The following is an 18793-nucleotide window of genomic DNA, read 5'->3' as shown; positions in this document are numbered from 1 at the left end:
TGACAATGTAGATTAGATGCTGCTGTAATGTTCTTAAACTTTATTGCTCATTGTTTCATAGTTTATTTTATAACTTCTTCAAGACTCATTATTGAAGAACTCCTTTTTTTCTGTTTTACTAACTTCATAGGGATAACATGTGCAATTGTTCGTATTTGATGGAAACAGTATGCAATAGCTACATAAGGGAGTGACTACCTCATGCTAGCTGCCCCTGTTCCTGGGTAACATGTTAAAGGATTTGTGTAAAATATAATTTTAATAGGAGCCCTGGTGGCACAATGGTTAGAATGTAGTATTTCAGACTAATTCTGCCCACAGCCTGGGGTTTGATCCTGATGGGCTCAAGGTTGACTCAGCCTTCCATCCTTCTGAGGTCAGTAAAATGAGGAGCCAGATTGTTGGGGCAATATGCTGACATTGTAAGCCGCCCAGGGAGTGCTGTAAAGCACTATGGGGCAGTATATAAGTGTAAGTTCAATTACTATTTTTGATCAGCATTTATTCTTAAGTACATTTGATTCTTTCCTTGTGATCTCTCTGGCATTATAAGAATGTATAGAACCTATATTGCGAACTTTTCAAAGCTAAGGGATTTATTTTGACTGTATAGAGCAGCTTCAGCATCCTTTGTCATCTTTGAGCCTCCACATTAGCAGAGATTTAGGAACTTCTCTATATTCATTCTGAACTTCCTTTAAAGAAAATTTCACATGAAATGGTATAAAAAACTGTTTTGTTTCTCTTTAACTTTTGCTTTTATAATTCTAAAGCGAAATGGTCTTTAAAATTGTCATTTCAACTTTCAATTACATTCTTCCAGTAAGGTCTTCAGGTTTGCTTGATTAATTAATTAATTAATATATGGCTTATTGGTCACTCATTGGCAGACATTTTGTTACAGTAGTAGTTTGTGCATATTAATGGCCATTCACTTTGCCTTTTGTCCCTGAAATTGTGTTGTAGATTCTTATGTGCACTAAATAAAATAAAATAAAATAAAATAAAATTCACTAAATAGGAAATAAACCCTACTCCTAAGAAGAGGCTAGACAGTCACTTGTCTGAAATAGTATAGGTTCTCCTGCTCGAGCAGGGAGCTGGACTAGAAGATCTCCAAGGTCCCTTCCAGCTCCTATCCTATCCTATTCCATTCCTGAGCTTTATCATGGGAGCAAATGCTCTGGGCTTCAGTGGCTATAACATACAGGTCTTTTTTTTTTATTGAAAATTTTTAGATATTTTTACAAAAAGCAAAAAAACCCAAAAAAAAACAACCCTAACCCACCCACCCCAACCCTCCCTCTCCATCCCCCCCGACCTTCCCAGAGCTGAATATAGGCTTAATTAAAATTTTTAAGAATCTTAAAAAAATTGATAAAGTATAAATCATAAATATATCTAAATACCTTACATAAACAATTTATAAAATAATTAACAATAAAATATATGTAAAAAAAGCATACGTATTAAAAAGAAAAAGTACTTGAAAGAAAAAGATAATAAAAAAAAGAAAAGAGAAAGAAGAAAAGAGATATAAAAAAAGTGTAAAAATATAAAAATCTTTTGGATTAAGATATGGTGGAATATTCAAAGAATTTTTAGAAAGAGGGTAAAATTTACCCCACAATTGTTTTTGTTAGGTATTGTTACTGATTGTGATGCTAAGGAAGTTATATTGATGTTAAATTTGATTACGGCCGCTAGGCTGTTAGTAGGGCAATATTGGAAGAAGGAATCTTTGCCTACCTTGCAAGAGTGGTTTTTTAAAGTTTCTTATTTGGCGGAAATGGCAAAGATTTCGGCTTTCTTAAAGGAGCAATCGCAAGAGAAATTCTTTGCGGTATGGGAAAAATGGATAAATTTTATACAATATAAATTGGATATAAAAAAATATCATTTAGCTTTCTAATAACTTGTATATAAACTTTAATATTTTATAGATTGTACTTTTTTTATATAACATACAGGTCTTGACACTAAGGTTTAAAGTTATTCCCTCATTTTATTTATTTATTTGTTATATTTATTTGCCGCCTATCTAACTGTGGGGCTACTCTAGGTAGCTTGCAACAATAAAAAGGAAGAAATGAAAAGAGTGTAAACAGAAGATATTAGAACAATAAAATAAAATAATGAAAACGAACACAGTGCAAATATATGAATATGAAAGGATGGGCAAGTGGAGTGCAGAGAACAAGGGGAGAAGTGTTACATTTTAAATGTTAAAATTCATCATTTTGACAGAACAGATGGTTTTTTTTCTTTTCTTTTCTTTTCATCTCTTTGCTAATCTATGACATTGTCAGTGTCCTACAAGACCATAACAAACATAAATTGCTCAACTTAGTCCCTTTCTTCAGATCTAGAATGAAAAAAGTACCATAAACTATCTTCTGAAAAGTTGTTTTCAGTTCTAACCATGCTTGTTCTGTTCCATTCACAGCTGCCTCCCTGTTGTTCTTTGAATGCAGCTTGTTTCATTGGTATTGTAGATCTTAAACTTCTAGTCCTAGGCTTGAATTGGAGGGAATAGTCTCCATCTTAGATCATAATTGGATGGTATTCTATTCAATATTCCTATTCAGATCTGAACATTGTCATTTCCTGACTACAAGGACTCTCCAGATTCATATTGTTCTCTGATAAATAGAATGCCTATTCATTATTGGAATATACATGTTAATGAACAGGTTTGGCTTAGGGCTTTCCATATCTCATCAACCAATACACCCCTAAAATCACAAATACAGAAAATTACTGTTATTCTGTATGTCTTTCACGATTCCAGCTTTACTATTTAATACTTTCAAAGCACTGTGATCAGTTCTTGGTATATACATGACTAATTATCTGCATTATTTCAGCATCTCATTCACTCCTCCTCACTCCAATGCTAAATAATATGTCTGATTTGGCTCCTGAGAAGGGCTTTTGCTGTTCTTGTTATTGAAGCTTGATCTGCTCTGTCATCAACTGAGGAAATTAGGCATTAAGCAGAACAGCTGCTAATGTGTTGGGTTTAAAGGTCTTATTATCTTCAATGTACCATAAATGGCCCCATTTTTCTTAGAATACATTCTGATAATTTCCTTGAAGCCATTCTACCACTATCAGTTTTACTTAAAGTTGGCTTACTTTGTAGATCTATACATTTTTCCAGATAATTCAGCATATTGGCAGGGCATGAGAGAATAATGTTTCATCTTTTAGCAACTTTCCCTAAATTTTAGTGCAGTTGAAGCAACTCCGTATAGGTGTTATCCATCAGCACACCTGGCATCAATTGACAAAGAAAGACATAAATTGGGTGGAACTTTGCTTTAAAATTGCCAGTCAACATAACCATATGGTATTAACATATTTTTGTGGGAGAAAATTTCTTTGTTTCTCTTTTATCTTCTTGACAACAAGAAAGAGTAATGTATGCCTTTCTGAGCATATCTATTCTCAAAGCAGCAGATACAAATAGTTGAACATTCAGAAGACTATATGTCTTGACATTATTTGATTCTGAAATCAAAAGCACATTCCCATGAAAAGTAGGTTCTCCTATTATTTCACAGCATCAGAGGAGGATGAGGGTCTCTGTCAAACTGAAGACTAAATTATTTTGTCAGGACTGAAATTCCACATGGCTGCTGTTCTACCCCTTTTTTTCATTTTGAAAACTGTAGACTTCAGTGATGCCTATTTGAGATTGTTACTTGATTGCAGCATATATTACTTTGGCATCAAAATTACCACTTTTGTCTTCCTTTTAGCTGGATAAGTATTATAGTCTAATAAGGATCTGTTATGCTTTAAAAAAAAGAAAGTCCAACCATAATTATTTTGCCTAATTTAGGAAGTATCTTGTCTCTTTGCATGAGGGCATCTAAAGCATTTCACATTCCATGAACTTAATGAAGATGCCTTAGTTTAAGACCAAAATAAAATGGCACATAGAGAAAAAACAATTTCTGTATGCCAAGGAAAAGGAATTATAACTGAAACTATTTATCAGGAATAAAATTTTAAAAATGAAAAACTAATTTTTAAAAGTAAAAACTTTGATCAGTGTAGCTTCCAGTGATCCAAAATCTAAGAGATACACTGGGGGGGAAATACAATGTTCTCTTTTTTGCTGCAAAATAAGCTTAAAAACAACATATGCTACAAATTGAATTGCGACCTGAAGATGCAACTGCCGAAATAAATACAGAATAAGATGGTAGAGCTTAAAAACAAATCATACCACAAATACGGAACGTGATTCCACAGGGCTGAGTTTCTATACTAAATGGAAATGCAAACTCACATGATCAGCAGGGCAACTGCAATAAAGAAATCTCATGTACAATTTTTTTCATAAAGACTTCTAAAGATTGATTTTGTTCAGCACTGTAAGGAATTTTTCAAAATTGTAAAATATTTCTACAAATAAATAACCTGTTAAGGGTCATTTTATCTTGAACATCTCAATTTATTTTAACGTTGTTTCAACATCTGTGGCATATTTTGCCTCAGAATTTTTAAGCTAGGAGATGCTTTTTTATATATATATATGAACAATCTCTAAAGCTTTTAATTTTATATTTTTTTGATCTGGAACATCCAGCTTGCTTCATCTCCCAAAAGTTTTTTCAGTTTTTATCGTTACATAGTCAGTCATTCTAAAAGACTACAGATCAGAGCTAGAACTTTTAAAGCTATATAGGCAATTCTGTAGCCTTCTGCTGTTTGACTACTTTCAATTTTGGGTCAGGAATAAACTCAGTTTTCAGCTGTTCTTCAACTTCATGTCTGAGAAACTGTTCTCCTTGGAGAAATAAGAGGTTCATACTTTTCTTTGTCTTTTTTGGACACATAACAGTAATTTAAGCAAAGAAAGACATTTTCTACTTATTAAACATTTGGAGATTAGACAACTCTTAAACTTCAGAAATCGTAGATATTGAGCCGAGGTGGTGCAGCAGTTAGAGTGCAGTACTGCAGGCCACTTTAGCTGACTGTATTCAGCAGGTCAGCGGTTCAAATCTCACCGGCTCAAGGTTGACTCAGCCTTCCATCCTTCCGAGGTAGGTAAAATGAGGACCCAGATTGTTGGGGGCAATGTAATATATATATATATATATATATATATATATATATATATATACATTGCTTACTGGTGTACACCGCTTAGAGAGTGCTTGCACTTAAAGTGGTATATAAGTCTCATAAATAAATAAATAAAACATTGGCATATCAAACTAGAAATCCTGATTGATCCTTGCAATCATTTGTCGAAAATTCCTTGCAGAACTGAAAGCCTTGGAACTTGTACAGTTTATGTGACTGCTTCCCAAATCTAGGTAAATTACCCAAAATTGAGAGGGGGGGGGGTAATGACACATAGATATCCATTATTCGATGATGGATTGATTTAAATTGATTTAAAATGTTTTGCCTAGCTAAAAGGAACTTTGATAAACAGTTTTGGATAATGAAGGGAAAAGTTTGGGAGCTACTGGCTTAGATCATTTATCATTTCCAGTAGTTCCACTGCACAATATCATGACTATAGACTTTAAACACTTTTTGGTGAAAGTCATGTCATCCCAAGTATCAAGAGATGTACGGGTTTTGTATATAGACCAACACATACTTAAAACCCCATAGATAAAAATACATTATGCTGGAAATGATCTTTCTGCCCAAAGTGGACTTAAAATTTCATGTAAATCAGTCAGTTCTGCTACCATCTGTTCCTCTCTTTTCTGACACTAAATATATTTCTACCCTTGGACATCAATTACATACTAGCTTTTTCATCTGTCTGTAGGGAGGTCTCTGTCATAAATAAATTCTGCCAGTCTCTGCATTTATTGCTTTGCTTTTAATGATGGTAGTTTCAAGAAACCATCATTTTTTTTATATGATATTTCTAAGGCTTCTTCAACATAAAAGAGAACAGTATTATCTATAGGTGGGAATTTTCTCAATCTTAGTAACATGTTCTCAACCATATATTTTTATCATGCCAGAGTTGCTGCATTCTTTTAATCATCTATATATATGATGCTCAGAGACTGCAATGAAGAACAAATTATTCACCTAAGCATTTTTAAGTAAGCATCTATAGATGCATATGACCCATTTTTTCTACCTTATAAGAAGTCCATGTCCTGAGAAAAAGATTTAGGCCTCTATTGATCCCAAAGTCATGAAGAGTTGTCTTCTACATTGCAACGATGAAGGGTTTTGGTGTTTTTTTTTTCCAACAAAATCCTCAGCTTTGGAAGATTCCTAATATAGGTTCTCATAGCTGCATATCCATTTTCAGTACATGAATGCAACAACATGTAAATAAGTCACATATGGTACTTAATACTGCAGTCCCTATTAAAATGAGATATAGCATAGAAGAATACAGAAGTAATATATTGCCACAAACATTTCAACACAGCAATTGGAAATGATTATTCATATTTATTTATAGGTTTATTTATTTATTATTTATAGTTTTTATCACTAATTGAAAATTATCAGATAATATTTAAATGTGTTCTCAAATATTAAAATGGTTTGCATATACTATATTATGATCATCTGGCATTATTCTCATATTGGAGAACAAATACTAAAGAGGACAAAGATTACAAGCCACAGGGTAGATTCATGGTAGAACATAGAAGTGCAGAACATCAAATTTGTAACTTGGTCTTTAAATCAATACACTATACAAGTTTTTAATTTCATTTTAAGACAAATAGCAAAACTTAAATTATACCTCAGAAGCATATTCGTAATGTAAAGGCAGAGAGTAATGTAATATATATATATATATATATATATATATATATATATATATATATATATATATATATATATATATATATATAAATTAACATAAAAATTGAGGAACGTAGTCTCCTGGGTGTATACATATTCAAAAGATAAAAACGAGCACCAGGAGGTAAAACAATTAAATGTTTAATAAATAAATAACCTAGCTTTCTTTGGAATATACATATACTCCTCTTTGAGGAGTCTGCCGCTCTTGGAGGCATCACTAGCAATAACCTGCACCCCATTGAAATCAAACTTGTGTCCAAGCTCTACCATGTGAGTGAGGATTTGTGAATAGTGCTCCCCTCTGGCAATAAAAAGAGGGGGAGCACTATTCACAAATCCTCACTCACATGGTAGAGCTTGGACACAAGTTTGATTTCAATGGGGTGCAGGTTATTGCTAGTGATGCCTCCAAGAGCGGCAGACTCCTCAAAGAGGCTTGGTTCTCAGACTGTAACTCTATTAATCGATGTGTGGAGTTACATCCTGCACACCAGGTCATGAAAACTTGGGAGGCACGCATTTGTTCCAGACGGAGGAAGCACCCCACTGTTTGCAATCTCAATTGTTCCAACGAAGAGATAGACAACGAGGTAAGGACGATCCTACCATCCGGAGTGCCCCCGGCTATTAGCAATTCCTGCGCGCACCCACTGATGAATGAAGAATTCGTTGATAACAGCAACCCACCCCCTAGTGCCCTGGATGCCCCGAACACTCCTTCCCTTCCCCCTCCCTCTCCTCGATATTGCATCCGACCTACAGACTGCAACCGCCCCATTAAGGGTCCCATCACGCGTTCCCAAGTAGTACGGTGGAAACGTGAGGGCGCACGCGCGAAGATCGCAGTTGGAATTTCCTCCGAAGGGAGAGTTGAATCGGACGCCAAACTAACAGGAACGGAGATCGCAACGAACTGCTGTGCATCCCATGCACGGAAGGGCAGTGGGTTGGGGGCTATAGGGGAAGATGGGAGCACGCATGGGGTAGCATGCCCCCTGAGAGTGACACATCAGACACGGGGGAGGAAGATAGCCAGATCTGGGATTTCTTCGCAGGATCGGTCTGCAGTTACCCATGTTACTCTAGTGCGTAGTGACATGGAATGCTCGCCTCCCAGCCTAGGAGCCGCACGCAACAGAGAAGTAATCAGCTGCAAGAACTTAGAACTCAGAAATACTTCTGACATGAGTGATGAAAGGATCAATCGACCGGGCCCCATAACGAGGTCTATGAGCCGTGTGCAGGCGCGTTTGTGCTTATAAACGAGCTCCCCCACCCTCTGGCTTTTAACACCCTGACGATGATGGCAGCAATATAGCCATCGAAAGCTAGGTTATTTATTTATTAAACATTTAATTGTTTTACCTCCTGGTGCTCGTTTTTATCTTTTGATATATATATATATATATATATATATATATATATATATATATATATATATATGTTTTCTGAGGTTTTCGCGGGTATTTGTATGTAGGTCTTTGGTTGTTCGGGTTTTCTCCCGCGTAAAATTGGAAGTGTCTTGGCGACGTTTCGACGAAGTCCCATTCGTCATCTTCAGGCTGGTGTTTTCAGCTTCGTGCTTTGAGCAGCAATGTGTGGTCTTAGCTGTTTCTTCCTTTTAACTGCCAGTGGGGGTATGAACTGATTGGGTGGGAGCTTGGCTGTGTTCTGATTGGGTGGAGGTGTGTTCTGAATGGTTAGGGGCTTGGCTGTGCTCTGATTGGCTGGGGGAGCACAACCAAACAGAACACTCCCCCAGCCAATCAGAGCACAGCCAAGCCCCTAACCATTCAGAACACACCTCCACCCAATCAGAACACAGCCAAGCTCCCACCCAATCAGTTCATACCCCCACTGGCAGTTAAAAGGAAGAAACAGCTAAGACCACACATTGCTGCTCAAAGCACGAAGCTGAAAACACCAGCCTGAAGATGACGAATGGGACTTCATCGAAACGTCGCCAAGACACTTCCAATTTTACGCGGGAGAAAACCCGAACAACCAAAGACCTACATATATATATATGGATAGGAAAAAAAATGGAGAAGAATTCAGCAGTTAGTATTTTGTGTTAGTATAAAAAGTTATTATATTAAACAGAATTCTGCTGTATGCTGTAAGAAAATTATGTGCTTGGTGCATGCAGGATTGAGTAGTAAAATCTTTCAAAGTATTGTCAATGTGTAAGAAAAGTTTATATGTTTTCATGCCTACATTTTGTTCACAGTGATCCATCACAAAGTGATTCCAGTACAAAGGATTTTTGGATGGATATGCAAGCTGTCACAGTCTACCTCAAAAAACTTTCAGAGCAGAATCCTTCTGCTTCTTATTACAATGTTGAAGTTCTGAAGTATCAGGTAATTTTTGTACTTTGGTGTTGTGAATTGAAGATCTTAACAAGTCTAGATTGTATTGTTTGCTAGCATGAATTACCACCCTACCCCACCTACTAAGTATGTGAAAACACCATATTTACTCAGATTGGTTTGTGCCTTACAGAAATAAGCGTATTCAGAAATGACATAGCAGGTTAACATGGAGTCTGCATTTTTAAATTTGAAAACTTAATCAAGCTATTTAAGTAGCTGGTCAGCTAATCAAACAATCAGCTGAAGCAACTAAACATAACCAGCATTAAAAGTTTAAAATCTTAGAGGATCCCTATGTTTGTTGATTTTAGAGAAGAGCACCTCATTGCATGTTCTCCTTTATGTTGGGCTTTTGAGTGTAACCTTAGGAGAGAAGATACCATCTGCAGGCTGAAGTAGGTCGAAGGATTATGTCATTAGGAGCAAATAGCCAGAGGCAGGCTGATCAGTTATCGAGTACACTGATGAGTTATCATCCGAAGTTGTCGTCAACACCATATCTCACATCACATCTGATACTTTTGGAATATTCTTTTTGCTCACTTTACCTTTAGTTCAGGTATTCATGTTATGCTTGGGTGCAGGTTCATTGTTGCTAATCAGTAGCATGGATTATTTTATGTTGCCAGAAGTAGCAAGAATGATTGGCTGATTCCTGAGCAGATATTTAGGAATCCCTAACATCAAAATGTTTTAGTGTTCTCATTCCTGCTGATTTCTACTTCATAGTCCTTGCAAGCAGCATGGCAGGGTCTTCAAGGTCCTTAAGGACCTTTATACTATACTGCCTTCTGGCCTGCAGCATACTTTCATTGGTAGTGGTGAGTTATTTGCTGATTCCTCTGAATTACCAACATTGGCACTGTAGACTCAGATTTACTAAGGAGTCTGTTCCTTTTCTTCCTGTTACCCTCAGTCCCTGGGCTATTAACAAAAGAGAGTGGGCTGACATGGCAAAAAGTCAGCATCATGCCGTTTTGCTTCTGCTAGAGGAAATGCCATCTCAGCACTAATCTTAAAAATGCTCCATATGTCTCAGTCTCTTGACTTCCTTTACTAGCAGATCTTGCCCTCCCTACATGTAATGTGTTTTTATATTCCACAATCATGGTTTGGGAAGTAAAATTTCCATACTGTGGAGAAGATGGAAGTCGCCTAAACTTCAGGGAAGAACCATAAAACGATTGAATCAGAAAAGGGAGCCTGAGTTTGAAAAAAGTCTAGTATAGCATTGCTGTCTCACCTGTACACATAGAGTATTATGTAGTTTGGAAGATTTTTTTTCCTAAATAAAAAAATACAGTATTTTTGTACTAACGAGCATAATATCTTTTAACTATAATGTAAAAGAAGGGACAGAATCTCTCTTAGCCAATCTGCACAATGCACTGTTTTAAAACCACATTCAAAAGCATATTTAAAAGCTTCTGAAAGAGAATATAGGGATGTGGTATTGTCTGAAACAGATAGTCATCCAGATACTGACAGACAACAGTAGTAATCCACTCCAATCCTAGTTGTTTGATTGTTAAGAACACCCAATCTAAATTAGCAATAGACTCCATAATAGCTCTCCAAACTGCATTGTATATTTATGTAACCCTAGAACAGACATGTGAAACTCGCGATGTTATGTGACGTCACACAATGTATCACGACGGTTTTCCCATTGCCAGCAATGGGGTGGGCGCGCCTTCTGCGTGACGCATCCGGCCCATGGGCCAGCAGTTTGACACACCTGCCCTAGAAGGTTCCAGGATCCCAAATCTATCTGCATCACTTAATTCTGTTTCAGCAAATATTAGCAGGGGTGTATTTATAGTATGGCACAGTTAGCCTGATGGTATGTTACAATATGTGGTGAAAACAAAAGACAAATTAATTAGAAGTCACAAAACAAAGTCTAGCTATAGCACACAACTCAGCATGGAATATTTGACCGTAGTCCAAACTACACTTCAGAGTGAAGCTGAATGCACAAAAAGGCTCTCCAGCTGACCAGTGGTCATGTGTCAGACATTATTTTAGGTATTCAGGGTTTTAAAAATAAGCAACATTTTGAACTGAGTCTAGAAATGATTAACAACTGCTTAAAAAAGAAAGATGTCAAATTCTGAGAGTCCAGTTAAAACTTAAGCAATTGTATTTTTCACTAGGTGAATTTTTCAAAGATTGTCATAGAACAGTTCACAGTAATAAGTGTGAGTAATACTTATTGAGTAACAAAGCATCTGTGAACATAAAAAGTATCAGTTAGTATACCAGTATCAGTTGGACAAAAACATTCTTAATCATAATTGCACTTGGAGACTTACAAAAGCAAAACTGAGTACAGGAAATTTTCCAGTCTATGAATCTAACCTTTTGAATGGAATATGTGCAGCCTCCATAAAAACAGGTAGATCCCTTTTCATTAGATGTTCATTGGACATTGGTTAAAATGGCACACACCATGACATTTTGTTTTTCATTTTTACTCCTTTTTTAACAATTATTCAGAACTATATTTTGAACACTTCAAGAAAAAGCTGAGTCAACAATATTCTCCCTTTCCAGACTAGATGATGAAGGGGGCATCAACAATATTTTCACAGTACTGAAAGTTGCTAAGAAGATCCAATAGGTTTAACAGAATCAACAAAAGAAGAATCAGGACTCCTCTTCACTAGTTCATACTTTAATCATTTCCTCGGGCAATCAAAACTATTAGACCCCAAAGAACCATCTATGAAGCTTAAAATATTTAACAATTTCCTATTACATAACATAGGTTAAGTAATAGGTTAAGTAATTCCAACCTAGTGCATTTAACTATACAATTATATTTAAATAATTATTAATACTAGTAATGAAAACATATCAAAATTTGTATTTTTATGAAATTAGCTTTAATAATAATAATTGGTTTTTTAGTATATGAAGTGAAAAATGAACTTTGGAAATCAGTGAGTTTTTCAGGATTGATCCTAAAAAGTTGTTTAATTATTTTCAAAGGTATTGTCAAATGGTATCCAGTCTACACCTCTGAATCTTGCCACATATTGGAAATGCAATGCTAGCACAACTGATGTAAGAGTTGATTACAAATACAATCCAGCATCTATGGCAATGCCAAGTATACTATCCAATATACAAGTCATCGTACCAGTTGATGGAGGTGTAATAAACATGCAGTCACTTCCACCAGCAAAATGGTAACTTTTTTATTATTGATACTGCATGAAATTTATATTAAGATACTTGTCCTGTCTTCTAAAATCATTTGTGAAATCCATTGATTATTGGTGCTTGAAGAATTTCTCATGGAATTGAAAGAGGGAAGTGTTGGGAAACCAGTGGGAACTTTATTATGGGGTAGATATTACAGAAGCTTGGTTGATGTACAAAAAGAAATTTACTCATTCCCACACTTTTCAATGAATGGAAGTGTTTTTATGTGACACTGAACTGTAAGGACAAGTTGAGATAACTTAACCAGCAAGGGCTCCTTTTAAATTCCTGGATCTTATCACAAGACTGTTGGTAGAATTTCTACTCTGTTAGTGCTGGGGGCCTATAACTACTTTGTCCTTGGATGAGTATAAAGGTGATTAAGATTCCATGCACCCATGGGCTTGTCCTAAATGATCTTAGTTTCTATGTATTTTGTTTATGATTTACAATTTCTCCAGTGTTGTTTGCCTTTAGGGTTTAACATTTGTATGAAGCTACTGGAAAAGATCTTCCACTAATTTGGGTTGAAATGCCAACAGTATGCTGATGGTACTGAATTATATATCAGCACCCTAGCCTTAATCAGAGATGCTTTGGACACCCCTTGAATTAGTATTTGAAGGTTGCAAGGTCCTAGATAGGGCAAAACAACTTTAAATTCCATTCAAGTAAGACAGAATTCCTATTTGTGCAAAAATAACTGGTGATTTCTCTACAAGGGATCATTACTCTCTGAAGGAACAAGTCCACAATTTAGGGATTACCTCAGCTCATGGTTCCTATTGAAACATGGCCAATACATTCCTCATTCAGCTAAGATGATGCACCAGTTGCAACCCTATTAAGACTGTGAGACCCATACCCACATTACCATTTATATCAATATATTGGGCCCCCTTTGACCATTAGTGCACAATGCAGCAATTAGGATATTAGAACTATACAGTATTTGTCATATAACACCAGTTATTTGATTGTTTCATAGGCTACCAGTTAGTTTCTGAACCTAATCCAGAGGGTTGGTTATCACTCATAAAGCCATGAATAACTTGGCTCCAGGTTACATTAAGGACTGTCTCTTCCAGGGGAAATATCTAAAATCTGTTCAAGGCTGGAGTCCGATGCATACTTGCATTATATTTTTAAGTACTTGAAAACTTGGCTAAGAGAATAGATGCAGAGTAGCAGTATGGAGAACTGCCAATATATGATTTTTTTTTCCTTATAGGAACTCAGAGCAGACAAAAGCTTTGTGGAAATTAGCTAGTATTTCAGAAAAATCAGAAAATGGCGGTAAGAAGAAATCTTTTAATTGTTATAGATAAGAAAACTACTACTGATATTTTGACAAAAAATCAATTAAAAACTAACATCATATATTCTGTATACAGAAATGGAAATAATTATTTTTCTCCCCAAAGATAGTTTTGATGGATTTTTTTCATTGACACTATTATATTTTGCAATATTTTATTTATTTATTTATAAAATTTATATGTCAAAACTGACATTAAGCCTTCTCTATTTTTTCATTATAGCATAATAAATTATGAGTACATACTATATTGAATTGCAGAAAAAATAAGTTGTGACAACTATCTCAATATAGAAAAGCCTTAAAAACATAAGAAAAAAATGAAGTAATTTCAACTACAGTCCGTTTAGAATGAAAAATATTCTTTGGTTCACCATATTGAAATGAGATCTTCTTAAGCATGTGAATATAGGTGTATGTAGATCAGGGGTGTCAAACTCACAATGTCACGTGACGTGTCGTGGCGTATCACAACTCTTTTTCCATTGTCAGCAATGGGATAGGCGCGGTTTCGCCATGACGCATCCAGCCCATGGGCTGGCAGTTTGACACCCCTGATGTAGATCAACCAAACAGACATTTTTATGTCAGTTTTGATCTGAGATTTATAGCAGATTGATCTACGTATATACGCTTGTATGGGTATGTATGTATGCATGAGCCACAATAAAGAAAGCTTGGTATAACTAGTCTTATATATTTAAAAAGATTCAAGAACAACTACAATTCCAATGAATACATATGCCAATAGAAACATAAGATTCAATACAAAATATATGAAGTTACTCCAGTTAATTGAATAGCCAAGTAAATTAAAAAAATATTGTAAAATGACAATATATTTTGGTATAGAAAAATACATAATTATCAATACCTATCATCTATTTACAAGAACACTCTGTATTAAACATCAGCCACTATTGATTGTGTTAGTGTTTTGCAGCATTTATAATGAAGGATTTTGAGGTACTTTAAACATGAAAGAAATGTTATTAGATAAATTTTTGTGGATTTTTAAATGTATTTATCAGTAGTCAAAGATCAATTGTATCTGATAATGAGCAGACTTCTTTATTATTTCTCTCTCTCTTCCCTCCTGAATAGGCTCTGGCTCTCTCAGAGCTAAATTTGACCTTTCTGAAGGACCCAGTAAACCAACAACACTTGCAGTGCAATTTATCAGTGAGGGAAGCACCCTTTCTGGAGTAGATGTTGAATTAATAGGCACTGGCTATCGGCTTTCCCTAATTAAGAAGAGATTTGCCACTGGTAAGAAGGATAATTCTCTTCTGAGGATACCCTATAGAGCTAATTTATAGAGTAATAAGTGTAAATTTTTTTGTAATAGGTATTTGCCGTTACATAACCCTGTTATTTGTTTGTTTATCAAATTTATAAGGCCACTCACTTCACAAAAAGGTGACCCTGGGTTGTGTGGAACAAAGTTGTTAAAATGTGTTCTACTTTTAAAAAATGTGTATACTAATTTTGCATCTTGATTAAAACGTGTATGTGTGTGTAATATGAGTACTCCTCAACTTACGACTGCATTGAGCCCAAAATTTCTGTTGCAAATTAGACAGCTGTTTGCTCCATTTTACAACCTTTTTTGAGACAGTTGTTAAGTGAATCACTGTAATTGTTAAGTTAGAAACACAGTTGTTAAGTGAATCTAGCTTCCCCATTGACTTTGCTTGTCAGAAAGTTGCAAAAAGTGATCACATGACATGGGCCACTCTAACCATCATGAGAGAGTTGCCATGCATCTAAATTTTGACTACACAATAGTTGTAAGGGTGAAAATGGTCATAAGTCACTTTATTTCAGTACGGTTGTAACTTTGGTCACTAAATAAACTGGTGTAGGTCAAGGACTATCTGTATATGTTTATGTATAGAGAGAGGGAATACATTAAACCTTTAAAAATCCACAATTTTGTCTGACTTTTGAGACCTAGCCAATTGTATTTTCTGCCCATTCTTCTGGCTCATTTAACAGTTCTATGCCCAAGAAAACTCTCCTCCTACATGTAAGGGCAACAAAGGGCTTTGCATGATAAAGCACACCAGGTTCCTTGGCTGCAACAAGGAGTTCCTGAGGATTCTTCCATCCTTGGAGCCTGGGAGGAAGTTAGAGGATTCATGCAATTCATGAAATCCTAATTTTAGACGGAAGGCTGGGGATCATGAGGACTGAAGTACATAGCCAATGATAGCAAAACGTGGAGCCTGATTTAAAAAAAATACTTTTCTATTAATGTTGTTTATTGAGATACTAACTGGAACTTTTTATGTCTTTCAGGACGATATATGGCAGATTGCTGAACAGCCTGTTAAGAAAACTAGTTTATTTTCCAATGAATAAGAAGTTTATTCATTCTCTTGCTATCTTTCCAACACTATTTTAACATGCATTAATTTTTGAAAACACATTGCATAGTTTTGGAGTTTATACCCAACAAAAGGCACTTTTGAAAATAAGTCAATTTAAAAAAATATTCTGTTTTGAAATAGCACTGAAATGAACTCCAACAATATAGAAAATCAGTTGCAATATTGGGAAACAAGATACTGAAATATTTAGTAGTAATGTAGCCTCAGAGCCAAAATAGCAGTTATGTGTGGTATTTAAAGTGTGTGATGCTTTGTGATACCTTAAACAAAACTATATTTTAACTGTCTATAAATATTACTGAAGTATATTTTTCAATTTTCAATATTGCCATTCCATAAACCTAACAGTGGCAAAGTATTTTTTTTGTTTTTACACTTGTATATTCATGTGTCATATCTTATTAGAGATTATCTATAAAAATAACTTTATTTCCATATATCATACATAATTAAATGACCAGTGTTTTATAGCAGATGGTTTTTAAAAATGCAAAGTGCAATGTTTTTTTAATTGCAATGTACAACAGAGTTATTTACTCCTGCCATTAGTTAACATGATGGGAGTTGTAATTTTAATTAATGCTGTAGATTATTTATTTTTATATGAAATGTGTAATGTTTGTGCCTTTTCAAAGCTGTGCCTGTCAAATGTTTATGTGCTTCTCATTTCTTGTTTTCACTATCTACATCTTCCAGTTAGTAAACTTGAAGGAAGTAATTTTATGCTTACAGAATGGAAGAATCAGTTGTGTTCCTTCCATGTACCCTCAAATTTGCTAGGGAGGCTCTTCGGGACTTCTGGTGCAGATTTTGTGAGGTCATGAGGCATTTAAAGTGGAAAGGAGAAGCCAACCTCACTGGAGGATAGGCACAATTGGATATAATCTGGCATTTGGAAATCAAAAGAGAAAATAGCCTTTAAAATAACTTCTGTTGGGTTAAATGCAATAAATTCAGCCATTACAAAGGAAACCTTTTAACTTTTGTCAGTTACCATATAGTATCAACATTTAAAATATCACCAAAGATGTGTAAAATTCTGAAAGTGCAGTAAATTTTAAAATAATAAAAATGCTACACTTCTGAAAAGTGTAGAATTTCCCTCTTCTAGCTACAAAAAGCTGAATTTCATGTTTTCAAACATAGAATGAATTTAAGTGTTGCTTGTGAGCAGCAATGTTGTTTTAAAGATCTGTTTTGAGTAAAACAAAAATAATTAGTGATAATTTCAATAAATATTTTATGACCACAAATAAAGAGGCAGATAATAGCCCTCACACAAAGAAAATGACACATTTAGATAAGTTTAATACAAATCCTGTTTTTTAGAACTTATCTATATGCCTTAAGAGAGTAAATGCAAAAGTGAATAGTTAATGGGGCAGGTGAATTGTATGGTCAGCAGTACCACAGCGTAAACACTTTTTCAAATTCTAGTTCCTAACAAAAGCATACATGAAAATCACTAACTCAGTGACAATACTCTAATGAATAAAATAGTGGATTAATATGTCAGTGTTCTATATAGCCACTAAATTTTGATAAATCCTTAGCACACTACAAATAAAGTTAGATTTTTTTTATTGGCATCAAAGTAAATGAATACCCAGGATAAATGGGACATTTGTTTCCTCCCTTTTGTGAGACCATTAATCTTCAAAAGTGGAGAGAAAATATCAGTGATGTTTGGGGGTGGGGGAAATCAGACACCTGAGATGTGGTTGTCTTATTTTTAAAGATACATGGATCAATTATTTTCTTTTGTTTTGCTTTTAAAATTAAATAAACCTTTGCCATCACTTCATGTGACAGATATGATACCTTCAGCAGCCAGCAACATTCATTCTTTAACTGGGATATAAATATCTCAGATACTACTACATTGTGACATTGTAATATACAAGATACTCTGGCTCATTGGGATGGGAAAAAATGGCAGCTAAGCTTTTTTTTTCCTTAAGAAAAACAAAGCCACTTTATTTTTGATTTTCAGCTCTGGCCTCTCACTCAAAATTCTTCAGTCTCATATTTTTTAACCAAAAATTAATCTAATTGTAAATGTTCTCAGACATAAATACAAATACTGAAAAGCATGAATAATTCATAGATTAATAACTAATTATAGAATTGCAGTCAGAAATTTATTTTTACATATTTGCCTTGTTTTATAAAAATCTAAAATTCCATTAGAGCACTACACATGAATTTTTATACATTTTGATAGAATTTTTAACTTAACTTGGTATTTTAGATGGTACAGACTTTTAATGGACTCTTAATTGTAATCTGCTAATACAATCAAAAACTGAACAGTTCCATGACTTTTGAAAGTCAGTCTGTTTTATCTTCCATTTTAACCATGTATTTTTTCTAAATTAGTGCTAAATTTCAGCACTTTCTAGCCTTACTACCAAATGTTCTCAAATACACATTCACAAAGGGTGCAGGCTATCATTTTGAAGCCATGCAACTTTATATATACCGTAAATGCCGGCGTATAAGGCGACTTCCGCAAGCGCTGAAATCGTCGCCAAAGACGGGGGTCGTCTTATACACCGAGTCGTCTTATACGCCGGAAATGCTGGTAGTTTCCGGCGTATAAGACGTTCTAGGAATGCGGCTCGGCGATAAAGACGGGGGCGTCTTATACGCCGGGTCGCCTTGTACGCCGGCATATA

The 18793-nt window shown here is 35.0% G+C and overlaps 1 protein-coding gene across 2 annotated transcripts in view; it reads left to right on the top strand.

Moving 5' to 3' along the window:
* The window catches only part of FCHO2 (FCH and mu domain containing endocytic adaptor 2), an 81624-nt gene extending 64094 nt beyond the window's left edge, over nt 1-17530 (top strand). For both annotated transcript variants that reach the window (XM_039320714.1, XM_039320713.1), the window contains 5 exons: nt 9050-9182; nt 12189-12388; nt 13636-13700; nt 14827-14991; nt 16024-17530. In XM_039320714.1, the coding sequence (XP_039176648.1) occupies nt 9050-9182; nt 12189-12388; nt 13636-13700; nt 14827-14991; nt 16024-16046 (586 nt within the window). In that variant the 3' untranslated portion in view covers nt 16047-17530. The remainder of the gene's footprint in view (nt 1-9049; nt 9183-12188; nt 12389-13635; nt 13701-14826; nt 14992-16023) is intronic.
* The last annotated feature ends 1263 nt before the right edge of the window (nt 17531-18793 follow it).

The sequence above is a fragment of the Crotalus tigris genome, unplaced genomic scaffold (genome assembly GCF_016545835.1).
Source record: "Crotalus tigris isolate CLP2741 ecotype Arizona unplaced genomic scaffold, ASM1654583v1 scf7180000023687.2574627, whole genome shotgun sequence".
In the NCBI taxonomy this organism is placed as follows: Eukaryota; Metazoa; Chordata; class Lepidosauria; order Squamata; family Viperidae; genus Crotalus; species Crotalus tigris.
The sequence above is the reverse complement of the archived record's forward strand: the minus strand, read 5'-3'. Positions and strand labels throughout refer to the sequence as shown.